At 46.7% G+C, this 22,633-nt stretch overlaps 7 protein-coding genes and 2 non-coding genes across 9 annotated transcripts; 5 read left to right on the top strand and 4 right to left on the bottom strand.

The window, feature by feature from the left end:
• The first annotated feature begins 352 nt into the window (after positions 1-352).
• On the top strand, positions 353-1,694 carry C8R40DRAFT_1100064 (uncharacterized protein). Its single transcript, XM_046227882.1, has one exon. It carries the CDS (start codon positions 534-536, stop codon positions 1,614-1,616), a length of 1,083 nt encoding a protein of 360 aa, XP_046087549.1. The 5' UTR covers positions 353-533; the 3' UTR covers positions 1,617-1,694.
• Positions 1,695-1,789: 95 nt separating this feature from the next.
• C8R40DRAFT_1169571 (uncharacterized protein) lies at positions 1,790-5,314 on the top strand (the record flags this gene model as incomplete). The annotated part of the gene is made up of 6 exons (XM_046231393.1): positions 1,790-2,042; positions 2,094-2,603; positions 2,659-2,745; positions 2,806-2,847; positions 2,901-3,955; positions 4,007-5,314. The coding sequence occupies 6 exons, from the start codon at positions 1,790-1,792 to the stop codon at positions 5,312-5,314; spliced, it is 3,255 nt and encodes a 1,084-aa protein (XP_046087548.1).
• Positions 5,315-5,616: 302 nt separating this feature from the next.
• C8R40DRAFT_1042765 (uncharacterized protein) lies at positions 5,617-8,218 on the bottom strand (the record flags this gene model as incomplete). Its single annotated transcript, XM_046224110.1, has 7 exons — positions 5,617-6,588; positions 6,638-7,117; positions 7,174-7,366; positions 7,418-7,824; positions 7,884-7,962; positions 8,021-8,053; positions 8,109-8,218. 7 exons carry the CDS (start codon positions 8,216-8,218, stop codon positions 5,617-5,619), a joined length of 2,274 nt encoding a protein of 757 aa, XP_046087547.1.
• A 206-nt stretch (positions 8,219-8,424) lies between these two features.
• Positions 8,425-8,517, bottom strand: C8R40DRAFT_t101. Its single transcript has one exon. It is a non-coding gene; the product is annotated as a tRNA-Gly (tRNA).
• Positions 8,518-10,980: 2,463 nt separating this feature from the next.
• Positions 10,981-13,282, top strand: C8R40DRAFT_1042404 (Bestrophin, RFP-TM, chloride channel-domain-containing protein; the record flags this gene model as incomplete). Its single annotated transcript, XM_046224079.1, has 12 exons — positions 10,981-11,136; positions 11,195-11,243; positions 11,300-11,371; positions 11,419-11,452; positions 11,513-11,763; positions 11,818-11,873; positions 11,923-12,541; positions 12,602-12,658; positions 12,711-12,744; positions 12,818-12,845; positions 12,876-13,026; positions 13,080-13,282. The coding sequence occupies 12 exons, from the start codon at positions 10,981-10,983 to the stop codon at positions 13,280-13,282; spliced, it is 1,710 nt and encodes a 569-aa protein (XP_046087546.1).
• A 408-nt stretch (positions 13,283-13,690) lies between these two features.
• On the top strand, positions 13,691-15,289 carry C8R40DRAFT_1042916 (glycoside hydrolase family 18 protein; the record flags this gene model as incomplete). Its single annotated transcript, XM_046224124.1, has 6 exons — positions 13,691-13,956; positions 14,005-14,092; positions 14,147-14,292; positions 14,344-14,891; positions 14,952-15,052; positions 15,113-15,289. The coding sequence occupies 6 exons, from the start codon at positions 13,691-13,693 to the stop codon at positions 15,287-15,289; spliced, it is 1,326 nt and encodes a 441-aa protein (XP_046087545.1).
• Positions 15,290-15,833: 544 nt separating this feature from the next.
• C8R40DRAFT_1100019 (uncharacterized protein) lies at positions 15,834-17,247 on the bottom strand. Its single transcript, XM_046227881.1, has 4 exons — positions 17,056-17,247; positions 16,731-16,998; positions 16,203-16,676; positions 15,834-16,145 (listed from the first exon to the last, which is right to left on the bottom strand). The coding sequence occupies exons 1-4, from the start codon at positions 17,133-17,135 to the stop codon at positions 16,041-16,043; spliced, it is 927 nt and encodes a 308-aa protein (XP_046087544.1). The 5' UTR covers positions 17,136-17,247; the 3' UTR covers positions 15,834-16,040.
• On the bottom strand, positions 17,225-17,296 carry C8R40DRAFT_t100. Its single transcript has one exon. It is a non-coding gene; the product is annotated as a tRNA-Glu (tRNA).
• Positions 17,297-20,485: 3,189 nt separating this feature from the next.
• On the top strand, positions 20,486-22,472 carry C8R40DRAFT_1042975 (major facilitator superfamily domain-containing protein; the record flags this gene model as incomplete). Its single annotated transcript, XM_046224128.1, has 12 exons — positions 20,486-20,602; positions 20,655-20,677; positions 20,736-20,760; positions 20,814-20,869; positions 20,935-20,956; positions 21,005-21,172; positions 21,242-21,396; positions 21,450-21,513; positions 21,571-21,706; positions 21,762-21,893; positions 21,945-22,053; positions 22,109-22,472. 12 exons carry the CDS (start codon positions 20,486-20,488, stop codon positions 22,470-22,472), a joined length of 1,371 nt encoding a protein of 456 aa, XP_046087543.1.
• Positions 22,473-22,633: the final 161 nt, after the last annotated feature.

Below are 22,633 nucleotides of genomic sequence, written 5' to 3'. Positions count from 1 at the left end.
AAATAAATCTGAAATATGTACTTGTTCGGTCCACGCATAACTTACACCGCGTATATGCTCAGATATCGCGGACAGCTTAACTGAGCTTTTGGTGCCTTTTCCAGTGAACCTTGTAACAATCCAAAAGCTTGCAGTACATATATCCGGAATAAAGGAATGATCCACTCCTTGAATCCTGGTCTGATCACCTGTAAAGTAATTCATCGAGGAAAAGATCATTCAGGATCATTCTCTCAAAAAAAAGTTGAAAGGTACACTGTTTGTCACGTACGCCTCCTTTATGATTAACCATTATCACCACTATCGACATTCCCTTTCATATTCTTAGTTTTCGTAGTTTAAAGTTTCGCCAGTCGGCAAAAAGCTGGAAAGCAGTATAAATACAGCCTTTGTTCTCTAGGTGGTATGTTGCTTTGTACTGAATAATCTACCGTAGCCTCATTGTACTTCTTGTCCACGACGGCTTAATTTCAGCTATAAAAGCTTCAGCTTGAACATCACTGACTTTCACCAACGACGTCTGAAATTTGACCATGGCGCCATCTACGCGTGCTCGAAGCGCTAACAACACGCCTGTCAAAGGCCAGGATACATTCGTCTCAGAACTCGACACTCTCGCTACTCCTACTCGCAAGATTCCTCACTGCTCTAAATGTAAACGTCCAAGAGCCGGTCATCCTCGCTCAGGCTGTCCTTTCGTTACCCCGACCGACGAAAACGGGTCGGACAGGAGCAGTACCAATCTCACGGACGCATTGGGCTCCATGACCCTCGATGGCCAGGAAACACCTCCCAAAACTCCTGCTCGGCGAACAGGTAGGCGTTCTCTAGGTCCTGCTCCTCCAAGCGTACCTGTGGAATTCGAAGATACGAAACAAGTGATCAGAGAGCGACGAAGATCGGAAAAGGCTACAACACTTGCTCATTCACAGACTCTGCAGTCTCTTTCTGACTCGGATCTCGAGGCGCTGCTACTTCCAGCTGATACAGATGTTTCTGATGATGGGAAGGGCGGCGAAGCAGGAGAGGAAGATCAGAACATAGTTCATTGGAAGGACAGAATCGGGATGCTTTCGGCTGGTGGAGGTATACCGACAAGAGCGATCATGCCGGGTACCCTCGTTACTCCTTCTCCCTGGAGCAGCTTTGCTTCTATTCCAGAGGAAAACAAAGATGGTATCTTACGAACGAGTTCCCCGTCCAATGCGTCCTCTTCGAGCACTGAAACCATCAGCGTTGAAGTTGTATCGCCGTCGTCTACGACCGCTCCCCGCCCTCTTGCTCGTACTATGTCTATGGAGGAACGTGCTGGCTTCATAGCTCATCTGGAAGAACTTTCCTCAGCTAAAGCGTACGTGTTGAGCAGAGCCGACTTGACAGAGCTCCGAGGTCGCGCACCTAAAGGCTTGTATACAAGGTTTTTGATGGATGAGGAAGCAGGTCGTAATGTTCTCGTCGTAGGCCGCGATGAGGTGGATACGGAAAGATTGTATCAGACGCTGGATGCTGAGAAGCAGCAGGCAATGTATGCGACTCGAGGTGTTAGTATGAAATCTGCTGCTGGAGGTGCTGTAGTCGGGGCAGTAGCTACATTCACTGGATTGGCGTTCGCTTAAGTATTCGCTCTTTCAACTTGCATGCTGTAACTTACGACCTGTATGGTCCAATATACTGAAATTTCATGTACTGTAAAACGTTGGCGCTAAATTACTTGAACTTGGCGCTCAGAAAAGGGTGATGACATAATTAAAGTCTGTCTACTCCACGACGTTGGTCATCGTGCTGCACGATGACAAGCAAAGTCTTCGTCCTTCTCTTCTGGCTTGCTTTGTTCCTTCTTCAGGTCAACTGTGATCCGGCTAGTCTTTCTTTCACCGATTGTTTTGTCCCCAATGGAAACAACACGGCACAAAAACTCTCTGTTTCAACGGTGTACGGCCAAGTCACACAAGACGAGCTACCTGTACAGTATTTGAATCTGACTGTGCTTGGGACAACTCCAGCAGAGATTCAAAACTCTGCCAATGGAAGTGGAGAACTTTGTGTGTTATTGCAATATCTCATGTGCCACACTAACTGACCGATACCTTTAGCTACTCTTTTTACGACAACTTCAGTACTGACACTCAACGCTTTCACAAACAGTTCCAAATTCTGCGAAACGCTGCGCCCTCCATCTCCTCTTACATCTCCCGGTGATGATTACAATAGCTCCTACTATTGTCCAATACCGATAGGCGCATTTGCATTCTCATCCAGCATTGCCTGGGGATCTCATCGTTCTCTGACTACACTCAACACCAGACTAAGCGCGGTCGATCCATGGGGTACCGAACTCGTTTGTATCGAAGTAGATACCACACCACTTTCACCAAAACCTCACAATCCGTATGGTGCCGCAGTAGCAATATTTTGGGGCACAGTCGCTATCACAATTGCTTACTGGCTCTTAGTCGGGATAGCGCGGATAGTGTCTGCCTGGGGCCGTGGCTTAACACGACCAGGGCGAAATCCTTGGGCTCGAGCGCAAAGTGCAGGCTATATTTTGGCTAGTGCCATCAGCGGAGAGCGGCTCACAACTACTCCCGCTTTGCTGCGATTCTGTGAGTCAATGACTGCTGCTTCCGTTAATAAATCATCCCCTAACGCGAAAGGCAGGTACGCCGTCAATGAGGGATCTCATCTTTCAGGCGCAGTGGTGCGCCGCGCTTTCAATGGTTGCTGTCCAGTGGCCTTCATTCGCATGTACGTCGGATTTCTTTTTTCCCCGTGCAGTGTTTTATCCTAACTCTGGATATGTTTCAGACCCATTGCTGAGCCAGGCTGCATGGTCAACGCTTACATATAGTAAATACATATTTTTAAATACTCACTTGAACACTGTTGATATTTTCCCATAGATATCAGCATATCTACCAACGAGCGATGGAATCCGCTCTCAACCGCTTTATATAACCCTCCGTCTAATTTCTCTGACCAACTCTCTGACAGCTCATCCGTCCTATACATCGACCCAAATGCTCCCAATGTTCTTTTCATGCTTCCTGATAATGCTACTTCCGGAATCTCATCATTTGCGTACACTGTTGGTGTACCTCCACAAGAGTTGTTTGGCATCTGCCTCACCCTTTTCCTCGCTATCATTGCTGGGACTATAGTCCTCTCTCTCGCCGTATGGTTCGTGGATCATGTCATCTACCTCATCACGGGGGTACTTTCTGGTGACTCGTCTTCGGGACCAGGCATAAAAATGTCTGGAGCACGTAGTCCTGGTTTTCCTACCAAAGACGTAGATGGACCGAGTGAAGAAAACAAATCCTTGAACAGTCGAGATCTGTCCGCCATTATCCGACCTCCGTCGAGATTTGGTTTCGGACCTAGTGCTCCTAGTGGATGGCGCAGGTGGTGGCGTGCACGTACTTCCCATTCGGCTTTAAGCTCATTCCACGGCAGCGTACTGCATGGCAATCTTGTTCGAGTCCTCGTCCTTTTCCATCTTCCTGTCACCATTTTTTCAGTGTATCAAATGACCCAGCCATCTTCTATAGCATCATTGACCTCAAGAATTTTAGCCGGACTTTCATTCGCCCTTATATCATGCCTAATTCCTGCGATACTTGTCCTCCGCGTGCGGCTCACTGCGACGAATAAGTTGTATGAGGAAACTCGAACGTTACTGTTCTTGGGACCCTTGTACAATCACTATCGTCATGGATCACAAATGTTTGCTTCGTTGCTCTTTGCTACTAATCTAGCAATCGGAGTGACTATTGGTGCCGGTCAAAAAAGCGGAACTGCACAGGCCATAGTAATCCTGGTGGTCGAGGTTCTTTCTGCGCTGGTAACGAGTGTGTGGCTGCCTTGGGGCACCGGAGCGAGTATGGGTTTGATCAGTTTCTTGTTTTGCGTGGCGAGAATCGTGATTGCGGTGTTACTGGTAATTCTAGCTCCTGCGGTATGTTCAACATCGGAACCCATTTATGACGTTTATTAATGTTCTACAAAGATCTCAGTTGGAGTGGGCCCAGATGCCTGGGTTGCCTACGGCATATTGCTTATTCTTGCCTTAATCTATGCATCTCTCGCACTCATGCTGGCCGTTAAAATTCTCGAGGCCATCGTTCGTATCGTCGGCGGAGTTGCTTTCGATCGTTCCAGGCATGTCGTTGACAGTGGTCTTTTTGGTGCCTGCGGTTTACTGGGATGTTGTGGAGGGCCTCGTAAAAGCTCACGTCGTGATAAGCGCAGTGGAAAATCTTCTGACAGAATAGGGTATTCTCAAGCCGAATCAGCACCTCGTTCTCCTCAATCAGATCTCTCGTTTCCACCCACGATTGCGGTCGGGACTGGCAAAGGCTCCATCCACTCAAGTGGGCCGCCGCCTTCCGTTTTAAAACCCGAACATGCGTTAAGACCTTACAGAGAAGAGAGCGATGATGAAACAGGTTATATCATGGGTGCATGGCAGCCTTTCCAGAATCGCGCATCGGGATATATACCTGTCGCTGATTCAGGCTCAACAAGTGCTGTCCCTCCGGCCGCAATCAAGAGCTCGGGCTTCTCCCGTGTAGCCGGAGGAAGGGCACACATCGATTCACCATATGCAATATCCCAAGAGCAAGCAACAGGGTCCACGCATACTTTCCCTTCCATAGGACACCGGAACGCTGCTAATCAAAACGCCACCGGTAGCGTAGGAGAGCTAAGTTTATCCAGACCCAAACTCGACGAATCTCCACCACCTTCCGTTTCTTCCACTGTCGCTCTGGGTCAAAGACAGCTCCATGAAGGGTCGAGTGGACTACCACCCGGTGCAATGCTGCCTTTCCATTCCCGAAAGAAATCTCAAACAGCCATCATCGAAAATGTGGACGCTGTGCCAGTTGCATATCGGCCTGCTGGTTCCTCCGCTTCTAACAGCGCTGGAACATCTCGTCCGCCTTCGCGTTCCAATCGATTTGAGTCTATCGGAACATCCCCCGCTCCTCCAACTGCCTATCGGAGAAGAAGCGCCACTGTTGAAAGTGATGACGATAGTTCCTATGGGCGTTCGAAGAAGAAATGGTATCACCTCCGTAGGAGTCGTGCGCATAGTACGGAAGGCTATCCAGCCCCAGCAGCTGCTGAAAACGTAAATTCGTCACTGGCGCCTCCTTCTTCGTCAACGCCAGGGAAATCGTTTGTCGTTATTCGGAAGCAGCAGACGTCCCCTGCTAGATCTCTTCAAGTAGCCAGTGGATCAGGCTCAACTCCTGCTACGCCGACGCCCAATTCTGTATCCTTTGCCAAGGATGTCGGCGGAGGCGGGACTTAATCATCTTTCACATCTTGCTATTGACCTCGCACTACTGCAGTCACTCACTCTCATTTGGATGATTACATTCTCTGGATTCGGCAACGTTGTGTATGAATAACTACTTAATTGGTATGGACAATCGTTTTGGCTTGCTTGCGTCGCTGTTTTCCCTATCTACATTATCCTGGTACAAATCCTTTGCCTTTTATTGACTTGCATTGTACATTAATAGACAATGAGATCTTTGAAGAGATGTGCAGCTTCGTGCAAGTAAATTAGTAACGTGTTAGGTGTGAATGGATGATATAGTGTCCGTAATCTTATTGCTCTTCGTCCTCGTAGTCGGCTGTCAAAGATCCTCCGAGCCAAAACACCCGAAAATCTTCTAAACCTTTGCGACACCAACAATACAAACCCTTTTCTAGTTCGAGTTGTGTTGAATCTGTGCTAAAGCTCGAATTGGTACTTAACGTAGAATACGAGCGATTGAGATTGCTGGCAAAGGTACGCTGACGATCCCAGTGACCGCCTGTGCACAGGAATCCAGCATCTCCGCCGGTGTCTTGTTCTGCGTACAAGATATCATCTGCACGGGCTTTGCCTTTCCCCTTAGTGAGAAGAGAAGGCAGAGAGAATTCTTGTACTTCAACACCAAGTTCGCCTAGGGATATCAATTGCAGATAAGCCGGAGTAGAATATCCATCCATATCAGGTTCTGACCCTTCGAAAATCCGAGGGACAACATCGGTAGGGTTATTCCTCCAGGAAACGATACGGAGAGGAATATGTAAGGAAGAATTAGAAGGAAGGGGACTGGGTAAGATATGTGTTCGTCTACCCCGCGTCAGCAATATGACCTTCGTCGTCTGCAGGGGTGCTCCGGGTGCAGACATTGGCAGTTCACACAACGCGGGAGGAATCCATTTTCCAAACGAAGACGTGTCCATTATTATACGAGATTTACGATGGCTAGTTGGACTCGAGGATTCTCTAGGAGTAGGCCCAAACTGACTATCATCATGCAAATCCACCTCGCCAACGGCCGAATCTGCGAGACGGATCCACCCGGATTTCTTGTCGAATATCACAAAGATACTGAGTTGAGTTCCGTAAGTCACTGTCATGGCGGAAGTACTTGAAAGACGATGCGCATCTCGAGAAGTGATGGAACTATCCGTACGTCTATGGGAACTCGAAGCCTTGTAGCCTGAATCGGAAAATGAACGTGCAATTTCGGAGACACTTTGTTGGAAGAAGGTGATGCTTCGAGGAACTAACGGGGTATAAAATTCCTGCAAAATAAAGTTCAGCTGATGACATGGAGAGGTTCGTAACACCCACTTTTAGAAAATGGAAGGCCCGTTCACCTTTGGGAGTTTCGTAAATAAGTATGTTTGATTTTGTCGCTATTGCGAGCAGCCGGCCTCCTCGGAATCTTGGTCGGTCATCGTTGGACCATAACGCGTAGGACAAGACTGAGCAGGTGCTAAGACGAGAACCAGGCGTCGCCAATGATACAAAATCTGTTGCCCATCGCAAAGGTAGTTCGTCAATCACGTCCCAACTGGCGGAGTCAAACGAGTCTGCTCTGGGGGAACTCGGTCGACTTCTGGTTGTGTTTGAGTCTATAGACGGTGATGGCGACAGCAATGACTGATACGATGAAGATTGAATATTGTCGGATACATGGTGATTATTAGGGGAATCGATGAGATTTTTCAAACCACGAGCGATACTATGCTGTGGCCGATGCCTCTTCGGAGGTGTTTGGTGTTGAGAGTGCCAGTTGGCCGGTCTTCGCAAATCCAATGGACGTGCGCCCTGGTTAATCTAGATATGACCCATTGTGAAAGCCTGATTTGAAAGCCGATGCTAACCTTTTGGTTTATGGCCCATTTAGCCAAGCTGATCAAACTAGTCAGGTTGTACATTCGAAGCACCCTAGGAGATTCTGAATCTTTACTAGACATTGACGGTGAATCTATTTCTGGGCCGACGAGAGCTAACACAACACCCTGCGGAGTCCCCCGGGCATCGTTCTCCATTTCAAGTAGGGACATCTGAAATACCCTGGTGAGAGTAAGTCAAAAGCAGACAAGAAGTACAGTAAAAACACCGTACCCTTCACCAGTCCATATCGAACGGGCTTGTGCTTCCTCGGGCCCTTTAATACTTATTCCTGCTGCTGCTTCAGAACGCGGGTACATGTCAAGCACCGAAAGACCTTCGTCATGACCGATCAACAGTAGCTTCCCTTCCATTATCGATAGCACACAACGAATTGGAGAAGTAGTGTGAGGGATAAATCTCGATCCAAACTGGTGCATTCGTAAATGAGTAGGATGAAGCTTCAAGCTCACAGAAGGAAGCGGAGGAAGTGGGGGAGATAGGGTGTTTCGTGTTTGCTGGGATATATGAAGATTATGTAGATCACTTGTCTGAATATGTAAAGCTAACGGAGAAGGTGTAGGTGGTTCATTGATTATCGTCGGAATAGCCGGAAATTCGGTGAAGCTTTCTGAGCCATACTGATTGTCACCGTATGAGTTTAATGCGTAAATTTAGAGTATTGTTGAAAGCCACAAACGATCTCATCATTGCCCCAGCCTCGTTCACGTCGCCTTGAACGTTCTTCTCGAGATATATCCGTATAACGTTCAGCTGCTCTACAACAACACAGCAAAAGCTGAGCAAAGTGGTTCTTTGACGCTGTATTAAACGCACCTTTTCTCTATCCAGCCTCTCCAGCGTCCGAATCTAACGATGAATTCTGAGATCTACAATTTCGATGAATTCTACACAAAGAACCGACCTTGAATTGGGCCCATTTTGAGCGGCAAGGTCATCGTAGGTCGGAAGACCGCCTTGATTGGTTGAATCATTCGTATCTTGTTCGACGTAAGAGTAATCCTCGCTAGACATGAAGAGGTATTGGCGAGATGGTAATTGGAATTCACATTCAGTCCAAAAGCACGTGGAATCGCACAGCTTTGCTGCGTCCGTTGCAGCGTCTGCTACATTTCTCAGATCAGTGATTTTGTTCAGTAACCAAGCTGGAGCCTGATTTCCAGCTCATCGACATCAGTCTTACGCAGGAAACAAAAAACTGGACGAAGGACAAAATGAATTGCATCAGAGGGGAGTCGAACCCCTTTCCCGGCCAAACTGATAACAATTCTCTCCATGGGAAGACCGGATCATAACCGTTAGACCACTGATGCTTACTTCTCGCCTCTTACTAACTGCTAACTAGCTAGTATGATGATAACTCGTACGACGTAGGAGGACCCTAGGATTCTTCCTCCTGGAAAGGTGACTCTACATTCGACATTCGTAGACGCCATACTACTTTTCCCTACAATTTCAAGTGCACGAGGAAACATGTTAAAAAATTGAAGTGTCTCTAATGAAAGACTAGGAAGGTACGAAAGTATAAAGTAATACTAGAAATCGAGTAAACGTGCATCGCCCTGCGAAAAGGCGGGGAAATCAAGGCATTAAATGACGTGGATTCATAGATGAATCGTGAATGGTTCGAAGCGGGAGCAGCAGACTGCTAGGACATGGACGAGGGAATCAAGACACTGTTGAGATAATTACTTAGCATTTAGTTTAGATTCACAGTGTCTAACATTCAACATACCACTGTTTGTGTCTTGGGAAGAGACCACAGTGACCTGGTAGCTCATGCTATCACGCAAAAGCTATTCGTTGCACTAGACGTAGACTCTTCGTCAGCAGGCACCGAAGTTGTGCTCCGCGCATCTTGCAATGTGGAGCATGATAGAGCTTGCGGGCCAACGCTCGAGGAATTCGAGGGTTCCGAGGAGGCGAGGAAGAGAACGGATTGAAAGCAGTCCATTGCAACTAGAGCGTTGGGAATGCAGAGGTTGGTATGAGAAAACGTCGCGGGTTCGTAAGTTGCAAAGATTGCAATGTGAAGAGCTACTTCCTCCAGAGGTAAGTAGCTTATAAGGACGTAGAGTGAAAGACAGAAAGGGACAGATCCCTTGAACTTGAGATTGTTTATTTAACCTTCTCGATCTTGTCCCTGTACTGGACAATAAGCCTAAGTTGCGAGCACATAGAGCAACCTGGTAAAGCGCGGTAACGTCCAATATTTCGCCCCGCTTTATTGTATTTTGGTCGGCGTTACGATCTAAAGATGAGTTAGAATCAATGAGACAGTATATTCCTCCATGAAACATGAATGCGCCCCGTCCGTGCTGAGTAGTGCTATCTGGTAGAAAGACAATAGAACAATAAAGGGAATCTCTGACGGCCCCGGTCAAGTTTTGCATCTACCTACCTACCATTGTACCTATTCTAGGCAGGATGGTATTGATGTCTTTTCGTTTCCAAGTTCTGGCCGAAAGTTTCGCACGACTGCAGCATGGGGTTAACCTGACTATCCGTCTTGTAGCAGCTCGATGCCCTTGAGGATTCGCGTTCGTGGGTTGTGAGCTCAGAGGTACGAATTTATACGAGTAAGGCATCGTGTCAATGAGTCAAATTTCAGCAAATTTCCCACACGCCGTCGTTACCTTTCAGAAATCTACCTGTTCATCTTCCTGCTGGGCAAGTAGTTTCTCTAGATATCGTTTCAAGTCAAAATACCCTTCAGTCCAGAGCGAATACCGACTTATTAAAAGTAGCTGGTATTGACTGCTGACTGGCGCAGATGCTCACCTCAAAGATCCATTCTTCTAGATTCTTCTGCAGTGGTGAGTCGGCGTCGAGAATACTCAGTATACTATCGTTCAGAAAGGTGAATGACACGGCGAGCCAGGGACTACCTGGGGCTACGATACACCGCAACGGCAGCCAAGCACCGACAGGATAAGTTTGGATGAAGTCTGATCAGTGATGGAGTATGGGCGTCTTCATGACCACACTTTCTGTCCAGACTTTTTGAAACACGGTGTCTTTTTCAGGACGTTTCATCATCCACCGACGCCGCCTCGGTGACGTTTCGTCAAATTTCGCAATCTCTCTCTAAAAACTTCTCAGGCTCAAAACTACTACAGACCCTAATTCCGATGCGGGAGAACCTATTCGTATGGCTCATTCCTATAGGCAACTCCCAATTATCCCTGCGTAGAAACGACGCCCAGGCTGATGTTGTGGACTGCTTCCAGCATTACGATAAGAGTGAGTGCGAATTTCTCGACGCATTTCCACAGGTCTTTGACACCATCAGCGCTCATTATTTTGGCAATGGCAGATCTGTACTACCATATGAAAATCCACTACCCGCCGAATTAAATTCTACCTTGCGATTTTTCCTTCTCACCTCCGATAATCTGAAAGCTATCAATCCACGACTATTGACAATCAAGCTGGGTGTGGAGGTTCACCAGACATGACTATCTATCCATCTATCTCGCCTGAGCGTGGAAATTCCTCATATGGATTGACATCGCCCAATGCATACTCCGATCATGGTCGAGTTTCATTACTCTATGAAGTATCAGTTTCTACGTGCCGCCACCAAAGATTAATGAGAGCGTCTTTCTTGATTTAAGAAGAACAAATTCTTCAATTCCATTTTGCTCTTCCCAACACATAACACACACTTCTTTTCTCTTTTCTTTCTTGCTCTTTCCCAATTGCTTTTCGCTACTCACTTCGTTCATTCGTATCTCTCATTTCATCTGTTCGATTTTTTCATTCCTTTGCCCTAAATGTCTTTTGGTTCTTCGAGCCGCTTGAATGGAAAACAAGCCTTCGCTGTAACTCGAAACTTACTTCCTGCAGTCAAGCCCGACATACCATTTGCGCAAATTACGCAGGCGCCTGCGCACAGCTTTCTTGCTTGGACCTTTGGACGAGGTACTGTGGTAAGTGCACATGTGGCGCTCCCTTTGGGATGATATATCTAACATACTTGCGAATTAGATATATAAAATCTGGCCCGCTGTGATCTTTCAGACTCTCTTTGCTGTTGGTATGGGCGCGGGTTTTCGCTCGGCCCAATGAGATCCTCGCTGACCGTTTGGACAGTCATCGTTACTTTGGAAGAAAAAGCAGGTGTTAAACATCTTGCAATCCCCAACGTCATGTTGACCGTACTTGGTGCGTACTTTCAATGTTTATCTTGATCTTCGCCCCTGAAATCCAAGTAGGTGTTGTTCTTGGTTTCGTGCTATCTTATAGGTATATTTCCTCAGCAAAATTGTGACCTGTGATCGACAAACTAAGTATTGAACTACGTAGGGCTATGTCAGGCTACGACCGTTATTGGCAGGGGCGAACTGCTTGGTCTGATGTTATCCAGCATTCGCGCTCACTGGGGCGTCTGATTTGGTATCATGTCCCCCCTCGGTTGACTCCGAGAACTGCAGAAGAAATTTCCACTGGCTTGATGAACCGCACAAGTTCGGAACTTGTGAGGGTCATGGCGGAGAAAAGAATGGCACTTGATTTGATCCTAGGATTTGCTGTTGCTTTGAAACATCATCTTCGAGGTAAGTCTATCGATCTAGAACCTTTGATGAATTGATTCCAATGTATTTGCACAGGTGAAGTTGGCATCTACTACGAGGATCTATATTCTCTCGTTCGTCCTTTACACGAAGTAAGTAGGACGAGCCTTGTCCATATTTGTGGCTGACTCGGTTCTCTAGCACGATCATACTCAAGGACAAAAGCAGGCTGCGATGACCTCTGCTCTCTCACTTCCTACACGAGTGCGCAGAATTGCCTCTAATCCCGCACTCCCTCAAGCACAAACGTCGGCATCAGGTATCAGCCGAGAATCCTCGCCTCCCAAAAAACATCGTGTCCACTATCACACCGAACATCCCAACACTAGCGAGAGCACCTACGGTACCTTCCCCGGGCCCATCTCCGAATCTCCGAGTGGGTCAATTCATCGAGTTCCATCTAATGCATCCTTTCAGAGCCAACACCAAGTCCTTGCTCCTTCACAGCAGCCCGGCGAACAAGACATGATGAAAGATGTTTCTACCGAGCTCATTCCTTTTGCAGGGATATTTGGGGGTCTTAAGCGTCTTTTCTCCCGAAAGAAAGCATACTCTGAGCTTTCCACTTTGGAGTCCGGAGGGAAAAACCCTTGGGGTTATGATGCGAGTCAGAGAAAATGGAGCGGTCCTCTACAACCGAGGATCGGAAAGGAGAAGCATACAGTATCTGCCGCAACTCGTGGTGAAAATTTGCCCCTGGAAATTCTTAGGTGCATGAGCGAGTGGTGCAGTGTTCTGGAAGAGAGAAATACTGTTCCGGGTAAGCAATTTCCATTCTATCGTCAATATGCCAAGCTGATCATACTCTTACTCTCTGCAGGTACGAGCCTGGGCTCTATTATTGGTACCGTCTCTTCTCTTGAAGCGACGTTGTCCGGTAAGTTTGTTCCAGAGCTATCCAGACAATTGCTGTAATTTATCCCATTTAGCCCTCGAACAGATTCTTACTACACCTCTACCTTTGTAAGACTCAAATCCAGGAATAATGAGAAGAGCACATGCTGACATGATTAACGAATTTCTAGCGTCTACTCAGTACACATCAAACAGTACGTGTTAAATTAGTGTCGTAGTGGCACTTTCTGCTCACGAAGATTCCCTTCAGCACCGTCTGGATCTACCTCTTCTTCCTACCTTTCCAACTTGTAGCCGAGTTCAAATGGCACACTATCCCGGGTGTCGCTTTGGCGGCGTTTATTTACCTTGGTTTCCTTGCAGCTGGCGAGGAGATTGAGCAGCCATTTGGTGGGTTTGTTGTAACATTCGTATGCCAGTAATGCTCATTCTCACTCACTTAGGCTATGACGAAAACGATCTCGACTTAGACATGTTCTGCGGTGAGATCATCCAAGTGGACATTGAAAACTTGAAGAAGTCGCCATGCCTCAATGCCTATTTTCCTCCTACCCCCCAGATTCAACGGCTTGTCAGACATCGTTCCATGACTCTCACAGAGACCACTGCTCGTGAGGAGATATCTGATTCAGATCTAGAATACTGAACATTAATATTATATCCTTCCCGTCCACAAAAAAGAGATGTCACGCTCTAACTTTTACTTGAGCGCGACTTACATATTAGTTTATTTCTGGTCGTTATCTTTATTCTATCAGCTTGCGAGTCTACCGCTGGTCGTGGATTGTCCTGCGTACTATATATCTCACACTCATTTGTATCCAATTAATCCAGTTTGTAGTCCTAACATTATATTTATGCCACTGAGTCAAAGTGAGTGCAGAGCGAGCTCAGAGATGATTTTGGAGTCCAGATGATGCTGGGCATACGGGAAATTCGGGCGAGGCGTCGACATGAATTCGGTGTCTTCTTGGGTAGCTTCTTCTGTGTCAGTCGAATTCGGAAGAGGCTTTATAATCCCTTCCTCAGGCTTCTTTTCCCTTTCTCAACCGTCATGATTTTTTATTTCTCAAAATCCTCTTTCCTTTATCTTTCCGCCTTTTCCTTGCTCGTTTCAGCTTCACATGAACATCATGAACATCACGAACACCATCACGAACATCATGATGCTAGGGACGCGCTCCAAGTCCAAATCCGTCGCAGAGACAGCGATTTCATCGCTGCTGCGTGGTTCGCTGGCTGGCATCAGGACTCGACACCTTCATTTAATACTCCCGATATAAGTTGGGGAAAGTATACTCATATGGCGTATTCCTTTGCGTAAGAATATTTTCAGGGCTATCTTACACTAGGCTTAATAGACCACAGTGTACCTACACAGGATGTCACCCAGCTCAGCCTGGACGGGTCTGAGGGTGACAAGCTCCCAGGATTTGTTCAAGCTGCTCATCAGAACGTTTGTACTCAGCGTCATTTTCTTGCCTATTGCATTTCTAATGTTGGGTATTAGAACGTGAAAGCTTTGATTGCGATGGGCGGATGGGCAGGATCTATGTACTTCTCCTCTGCTGTAGGTTCAGCTGAAAACCGTACCGCGTTCGTCAAAACTGTGACAGACTTCACGTCTAAGTACGGCTTGGATGGGATCAACTTCGAGTGCGTATTTTTAAACAGCATATATGCACATTTTTCGCTCAATATGTGCAGTTGGGAGTATCCCAACAAACAAGGCATTGGCTGTAATGTGATCAACACTAATGATGCGGGAAACTTTCTTGAGTTCCTCCAAGAGCTGCGCCAGGACCCAATCGGAATGAAACTCAGTCTGTCCGCCGCCACGGGCATCGCTACCTTCTCCGGTCCGTCTGGTGATCCTCTTACAGACGTCTCTGGCTTTGCAGAAGTCCTTGATTTCATTGCAATCATGAATTACGACGTTTGGGGCTCTTGGAGCGCGGCAGTGGGTCCAAACTCGCCTTTGGCCGACTCTTGTGCCGCTAGTGAGAACCAACAAGGATCGGCTGCCACTGCAGTGAAGAACTGGAACGGTGCTGGCATGCCGCTGGACAAAATTGTGCTAGGCGTTGCTTCATACGGACACTCGTTCGTTGTGAGTCACGACGATGCATACATGAACGGGTCCACCACGGAACTTGCCCCATATCCCCCCTTTGACAAGTCGGCCTTCCCTCATGGAGATTCTTGGGACGATGATGGGGGTCCTGATGCTTGTGGTCACCATGAGCCTAGTGGGGGTGAGTTTGAGGGATATTTCTAGCCAGTGCCTCACTTAGAGTCCCCTTCGTTCACGTTAGGTAACTACAATTTTTGGGGCTTGATCGAAAACGGGTACCTCGACCAGAACGGGGATTATGTGGACAAAATTCCACATCGATTCGACTCCTGTAGCCAAACGGTAAGCAGATCGCCATGATGGGGAGATGATACTGACGCGTCGGCTCCGTTTTTCCACCAGCCCTATGTATACAATCCCGACTCCAACATCATGGTATCTTTTGACAATGCGCAATCGTTTACCTCCAAAGGTAAATTCATCAAAGGAGCTGGGCTTAAAGGCTTTGCTATGTGGGAAGCTGGGGGGGACTATAAAGACATTCTCTTAGATGCTATCTCGGCCGGGATACATTCATAATGACTCGGAGTTCAAGTTGCACCTTAGTTTTGTACTTTTACACACATATTTGTTATTTTCGGGGTAGATATCTAGAACACACACATTCATTCAACGAGTCAAGGAGATGCAAATAACGATAGAAATAAAGTTGTATAACGCTTAAAAATGGAGCTAGTAGTACCGGAGTACCGTGCTGACAGCTAGCGCATACATTGCACCAAAATACGCGCATATAGGGAAGTCGAACCGCAGAATCCCGACGCCCTGACACTTGTGTTTGCAACTCTCAATCTTGAGAGTTCTATTTACTCGGTTGCGCAAGGTGCGGAGAAAAAAACCTTAAAATTCAAGGGTTTAACGATGTCAAAAAAGATGCTTGCATCGTGAATGCCTGTTGCAACTACTGGAGCGGTCCCAACAATAATTAATGGCCATGGAGGATGGCCATAGTATAAGTAAGATGGGAGAGGCTGTGGAGAAGGGGACAATGGCAATGTAACATCGGTGATGACATGACGGCAAAAAGCAATGAGCCTGTACTGTATCTTTTTCTAAATCAAGGTTTTACAGTATAAAACAATTCTTGATATTGCTACAGTATTTACACATTAACAGGGACAAGATCATTATTACAAGTATCACTATCATGCAAACTGCGTACTGTAGCTTTGCCGGATGTCCGTTCTTGCACGTAGCACCAAGAATTTCCTCTCAGTTTTCATCATGAGAGAAACAGATTCGTAGAATGTAATCTTCATCGTTCAAAAGATTATTTCCGGGATGCAGTCGCAATGTCTCTGATAGTCGAATTGTGGTACTTTTTGCAAAGCTTTTCGGGACAGTTGTCGAACCTTTGCAATTCCTCGATCAACGCCTGTAGAAGAGTTTTTGCACCGTAAATCATTTGAGGTATTTATGTGCGATCTCTTACCCTCCATGTATGCCACTGCGTTCTATTTGTCGAAACTTTCCAATGCCCAGCCTTCGAAAAAACGATCTTCCAATGCTTGGCAGCTATCCTCGTTCCTCCAACCAGAGGACAGATACGTGCATCCCAGGTTTGAAGATCATCGTCCCAGAAGCTCAACAACTTTTCCAAGTATGGCTGAGGGGATCGAGGCATCTTCACTTTTGGGAATTCGGAGATATCTGCCATAGTGTACGTAACAGTTTTATTTGATAAAACCACACTAAATTTTTCGACAAACACGTTCTCGACTGGTGGCGCAGCAGCCAAACGCCTTGCAAGATGTACCGAAGGGGGGACTTGAGACGGGCTCGAAGAGATCGAATATTCCATGCGTGTAAGAGTAGGGACCAGAGTTGTACGAGATGGCGGGGCGACTATTTTGATTGAAAAAGCAACCTCGTAGGGATCTGGCAGCAATAAGTCCACCCTATCCAGCTTCCCGGCCCCAAGTTCAAAATATAACAGTAGAACGATTAAATGTCAACCTACCCAATTCCGTATTTCAACACTTTTCTTATTGTCAGAATTGGTGAGCAATTCTCGCGACCGGCTGCAATGTTTCACCCGCTTCAATATTGCCTTTGGCCTGGGGGGTTCAAGCAAACCAATTTCCATGCTTGTGGTTTTTTGTTCAGTTCGATCAGGTTCGATTTCCCTCTCTGAGATAATATAATGTATGACATACTTAGACCTTGTTTCGTCTCCGTAAAATGCCTTCGGGACGTCAAGCAGCTGCTTTTGGTCTTCAGACTGGCTACTAAATTTGGGGCTGCAGATTTCATCGACACGAACATGAAGCCGAAGAAAAACTCACGAGTGGCTAACTTGGTCATCAGAATCATTCGAAAGCATTAGACTATCTTCTGCATCTGTTGGAATTGTGGGTTGTAACATTGTCGTCGACGATTAGAAAATTACACAGAGAGCCTGAGGGCGTCACGCCTGGGCCAGCGCCTAATTTCAAAACACCAGGGAAAAAAGGATTCCAATGCGGGGAATCGAACCCCGGGCTGCTGTGTGAAAGACAGCAATGTTGGCCACTACACCACATTGGATTCTTTTGGAGCACACTTATCGTCGTTGTATGAACGCTACGATAGTGGAAGTACAGAAAACAGAGCAGATACTTATACAAGTACAACAAGTGTTATTACTCTCAAGCATGGGACATCATGGTCAAAACATCAAACTAGCCGCTGCATCTACATTGCCTCCTGTAGCATCCAGCATCGAAATCGCAATTTCGCGCGTAGCCCCAAGGTCCATTAGTACGGCGATATTTGCTTCCGGATGAGTTTGTCGGGCACCAGATGCAGGATGTGATAGGGAGCTGGCAGAGCTACGAGATGCGGGGCCATGGGCGGAGGGTGTTGCAGGAGATCTAGGAGCAGCGCGGATGTTAGATGCACCTGGAGTAGCTGCACCTGCTGTGGCCAGTCTGGGTCCCGGTGTCCCGCCTAATGTGGCGCCGCCTCCAGGAAAATGTTGTGATCCAGTTGAAGGACCTGGCAGAACATATGATAAGGCCACAGTAACAACAGTAGATTGGAAAGATTGTATACCTGGACTACGACTGGCATTGAGAGCGGAATTGAGAGCCTCCTCCTCCTCCTCAAGGCCTCTTGCTTTAGCAGGAAGTTGGTGTTCTGCCAAGAAAGGTATTTCACGTCCTTGTATTCGGAGAACATTCTTTTCTAGATCGATGGAGGCCTGATAAGACTTGAGCATGTCGAGACCGAGCAGAAGGTCGACGTCGCGACCCTGTAGGTATAGTGAGTGAGGAGGAATCAATAAAGCTGGCGAACGGACCTCCATAATCGTGAAACTACACGGTAAGTGCAGATCTGCCACTTTGAACTGAGTTGAATGCACCCGCCCCAGGATTTTAGCAGTACCGACCCCACGAGCTATACCTGCGAATCGGGTGTCAAGAAGACGCATGATCCTAAAGCAAAAGTCGATGTATGGCGTATGACACAATGTAGAGACGCGCCTTACCCGCATTTTTCTGCGTATTCTGGGGATACTGAATAAGGAACGAATGAGCTCATCGCAAGATGAACATAAATGGAATACGCACTAATGGTTTGTTGAGCGCCACTATCCACGAATGCTTTGACTGGTGTACCATTTACCTCTGCATCGATGCTTGGAATAAAATCAGCGAATAAATGGTTATCAAGGCTCAAACCGCACTTACTATAACATAGTAACTCTACCAAAGCTCTCCGGACTCCATTCGATCGCGTGAGCCATGTTATCGAGAACCGCCTGCTGCCGTATTCTCTCTTCTATCTTCCGCTGAGCCTCGACATCAAATGGATCTGCGTTCATAAGACTAAGTTCTTGTTGAGCCTCCAAGTCCGCTGTTTGTTGCTGGGTGGTTCTTGTCTGTCGCAAAAGCTCGGCAAATCGAGCAGGATTATTTCTTGCCGCAGACGCAATTTCCGGTTGGTGTTGCTCTAGCTGAGACATCAGGTCTGGAGAGCCTAGTAGTTGCAGACGCATTGTTTCCGAGTCGTGGTCCACAGATTGTCCTGATGGAGCAATCATCGCCTTTCTTCGAAGGCTCAGCATCGCGGAATCAGATACGTTCAGTTGGCGAAGCGTTCGTTTTAGTGATGAAGGTGAAGATGTTAGGTCATTATTTTGATATGAGATAGACTGGTCTGTGGTTGGTATTCCGGACTAAAGGAAAATATCAATATTACCGCTTCTGCAGATTAGAATAATATGTCGAACCTCGGCCTCCAAAAGCACCATGACTGTTTCCAGTTCCATGTCTGGATCGATTTCGATTGAAAATGTCTCTCCAAGATCGGTAACAAAAGTTAAATTCATGGTATAAGTGGCAAGTCGTGTAAACTGATGTAGTGGTAGTTTGAATGTTGAGGATAGGATTAGGATTACGCGGCTCGAGTACAAAGAAATGTTAAAGTTAGAGTAATACACGCCGGGTGGTCGGACCCGAGTATCCGGATTGTCCTCGAACTTCCTCGAATGTTTTTCTTCCGTGTTCCTTCATATCAAAATTTTGTATGCTTTGCATCAGTCTACATCCCCTGATTTCTTCGAGCACTCTTCTACACATAACCCAGAAGTCATTTGCATACAAGCGCAGCTCACGCGACGACGTTCTCAGCTCAATAAAGAGAATGTTGCGAAATACATGATTCGAATGGAGGAATATTAAGTGGGAATGATATTCTGTTCTCCAACACCAGTCATCGGCCATCCACAGACTACTTGACGTTCTTTTTTCTCTCCACCGGCGTGTTTTTGTGCTGTCAAGATGATGGATTTAGAGGTATCTAGAGTCGAAACCACGAAAGAGCCTAATGGAAGCGTAAAGTAGATTCCTGAGTATTGGAGAAAGGATCTTTATTCTTCATGGATTTATGCACGACTCTTTTTGGTCTGTTTGCTATGCAGTGAGTCAGCGAAGTATCCAGCCACGCATTGCCGTTGATATTCTCTTATTCTAGCATGTCGTTTAAAAGCCTAGCAGCGACGACTCGTCCTGTCAATGAACGCTTTATCGCCCTTAGCAGTGCTAGAAGTTTATCGCAAAATCTACAGCACTTTTCTGGGCCTCACAGAAGACCTTGACACAAATTCGGCATTAGAACAGGCTGCACAATCACTTTTTTGAGCCAAGCAGTAGGATAATTGGAAGACATGCGGTACCTTAATTGAACCGAGGCAGTTGATTCTCTCGTGAATTGTCTACATATACATACAACATATATCTTCTCAGTGTGAGTTCAACTTGCTTCCGCCTTGTTCTTGATGAAGTTCTTGATATGTAACCATCAACCCCGTGCTCTTTAGCTACTTCTCCCGCAATGGTACATAATGTACCAACTGCTTTGCGGAGCCGCTACCTGCGAGGATCCTCCCCGCTCCAGCGGCGCATTGCTTCGATCAGACTGGTATTAGTACTCAACCTGTAGGGCCGTAGACTTCTATCACCGCTTCATCTCTTTTTCAACTCGTCGCAAACCACCACCTCGACTGGAATTGAAAGTTTGAAGAAGATGTCTCCTCAACCGTCTTCCACTACTTCTCGAAACAGTGGTGTAAGATCTGTCGCTCTTCCACCTTCTCCCAGTTCTGAATTTCATAACAACTCAACCAATGATGTTCCGGAGAAGAGTTCAGAAATAACTAATGACAAGGATGTCCCGGTGGTGACGGACTATAAACCAGTTGAGTTGAGTGAAGATGACGGTATTGCTGAAAGGATGGATCACTATGGAAAAGCTGGGGGTGACGTTCATTCAGTACCAGCTGTGATTTCGCCTCAAAATGATTTGGAACCACCTGATGGAGGCCTGCAGGCTTGGCTGGTCGTTTTTGGGGTGCGTGCTGTGCAAATGATCCAAGTATTAACGCTGACCGTCGATGTTCTAGGCCATGTGCAGCACGTTTACAACGTTAGTGCCTTCTTTTTAGCGTCCAGTTTAAGTTCCTAACCCTCATCTTTGCGAATAGGTTCGGGTATGTGAATGCGTGGGGGGTGAGTGAATACCTCCAAGTCCCAGAAAAACCTCTGCTCATTGTGGTCGCTAGGTCTTTCAAGAATATTACCAGCGGAGCGTTCTCTCTCATTCTTCGCCTTCGGATATGTGAGTGCTGCGTCTCTTTGTTCCACACGTTGATGTATTTACTTCATCTTGCCTTGGATCCACAGAGCTTGGATAGGTTCTATTCAGGTATGCCGTATGTCTCTAACCGGTGTTGCTAAATACTCATTTAATCAGTATGCTCTTGTCTTCCTTCCTGGGCTCCCCGTAGGGAGACTCTTCGACCTGGGATACTTCCGCAGTGTGTTCATACCTGCTAGCGCCTTATTGATTCTCGCCACATTCCTGATCCCTGAATGCAAGGAGTACTGGCAGTTTCTCCTTTGCCAAGGATTTGCGACTGGTGTAAGATGAATTCCATTTTTTTTTCTGCCAATTTCATCAAACACCGTTATAACTTCGCGTTTCTCAAAGTTAGCCTGTGGGACATTTTTCGGGCCCGTGACTGCGATATTGGCAATGTGGTTTAAGAAGAGACGTGGGTTTGCCTTGGGCTTGTTCGCTACCGGATCTTCCATTGGGGGAACAGTAATCCCTATTGTGGTGAGGAGTTTGATCCCGAAAGTCGGGTACGTGTCATTCGTCTAGATATGTGGTCACTCATACCATATTTCTTACTTAGATTCGCATGGGCCGTCCGCATCGTCGGATTCATCCTATTTGCTGGTCTCACTGCAGCGAATCTCGTGGGTTTTCACAATATTTTTCGCCACAAATGCTGATCATGCAATTGCATTACCTAGACTCTGAAGCGGAGAATACCTCCCGTTCCAAGCTCAGAAGGTGTTTTCAACCTACGGATGTTCAAACAATTCAAGTCTCCAGCGTTCACCATTTATTGCATATCGACATTCTTTGTATACCTGGGATTCTATACGCGTGAGCATTGTACATCTTTTTTACATTTGTTGAGAAGTAAATGGCTTTCCTGTAGTCCTTACCTACGTCAGTGCAACAGCGACGTCGATCGGTGTATCCGAATCATTTTCCTTCTACCTTGTATCAATAGCCAATGCTAGTGGCGGCATAGGGAGGATTGGAGCCGGACTGTTTGCTGATAGATTTGGTGAGTCATCTGAGATCGTAGTCTACTTCATTGCTCATCAGGGATGTACAGGTGCGATGAATGTTCTCATACCATTCACGGCATTAACGGGCGTGATGACCTGTGTTTGGCCGTTCACGAGGTCTACTGGTGGACTCATTGCGGTTACTGTGATCTATGGGTAATTTAGAGAAGCTTTTGACTGCGCCCACACACCCTCACTCTTATATTTCTAGATTTTCATCGGGTCCGTATGGATCCCTCGTATCCGTTCCCGTCATCGAGACTGGTGAACCAGGTGATACGAATCGCGATCTGGGGCGCAGAATAGGTCTATTGATGACGTTCCTTGCAAGTGGAGGTCTTCTTGGTCCCCCAATATCGGGACTGATCTTCCGGAGTCGAGGGATTGAGGCTATGGGGATATATGCTGGTACGTTGCGTCGAGCAGCTCTTCAACTTTCAGCTGACTGTATTTCTTTGAAACCAGGATGCATGATTATTTTAGGTGTTGTGATTATGTGCATTCCAAGATTCTTGGTTCTTAGTGCGCGAAGAAAAAGAGGAAGGATGACTGGGTGGATTCTTAGTAAAGTCTGAACCTCTTGGATATTGCATCCTTCTCACCGAAAAGAGGGCTTCTTATATGGACTCGATATTGTATTTGTAACCACTGATCTCTCCCTGAGCGTAGAGGGCTTGTTGACGGCCGAGCTTTGTAGAATATATCATTTAGTGTCGGGAATCTAGTAGATTTAGAG

Source organism: Lentinula edodes (assembly GCF_021015755.1).
Source record: "Lentinula edodes strain Le(Bin) 0899 ss11 chromosome Unknown C8R40scaffold_13, whole genome shotgun sequence".
Lineage (NCBI taxonomy): Eukaryota > Fungi > Basidiomycota > Agaricomycetes > Agaricales > Omphalotaceae > Lentinula > Lentinula edodes.
The sequence above is the reverse complement of the archived record's forward strand: the minus strand, read 5'-3'. Positions and strand labels throughout refer to the sequence as shown.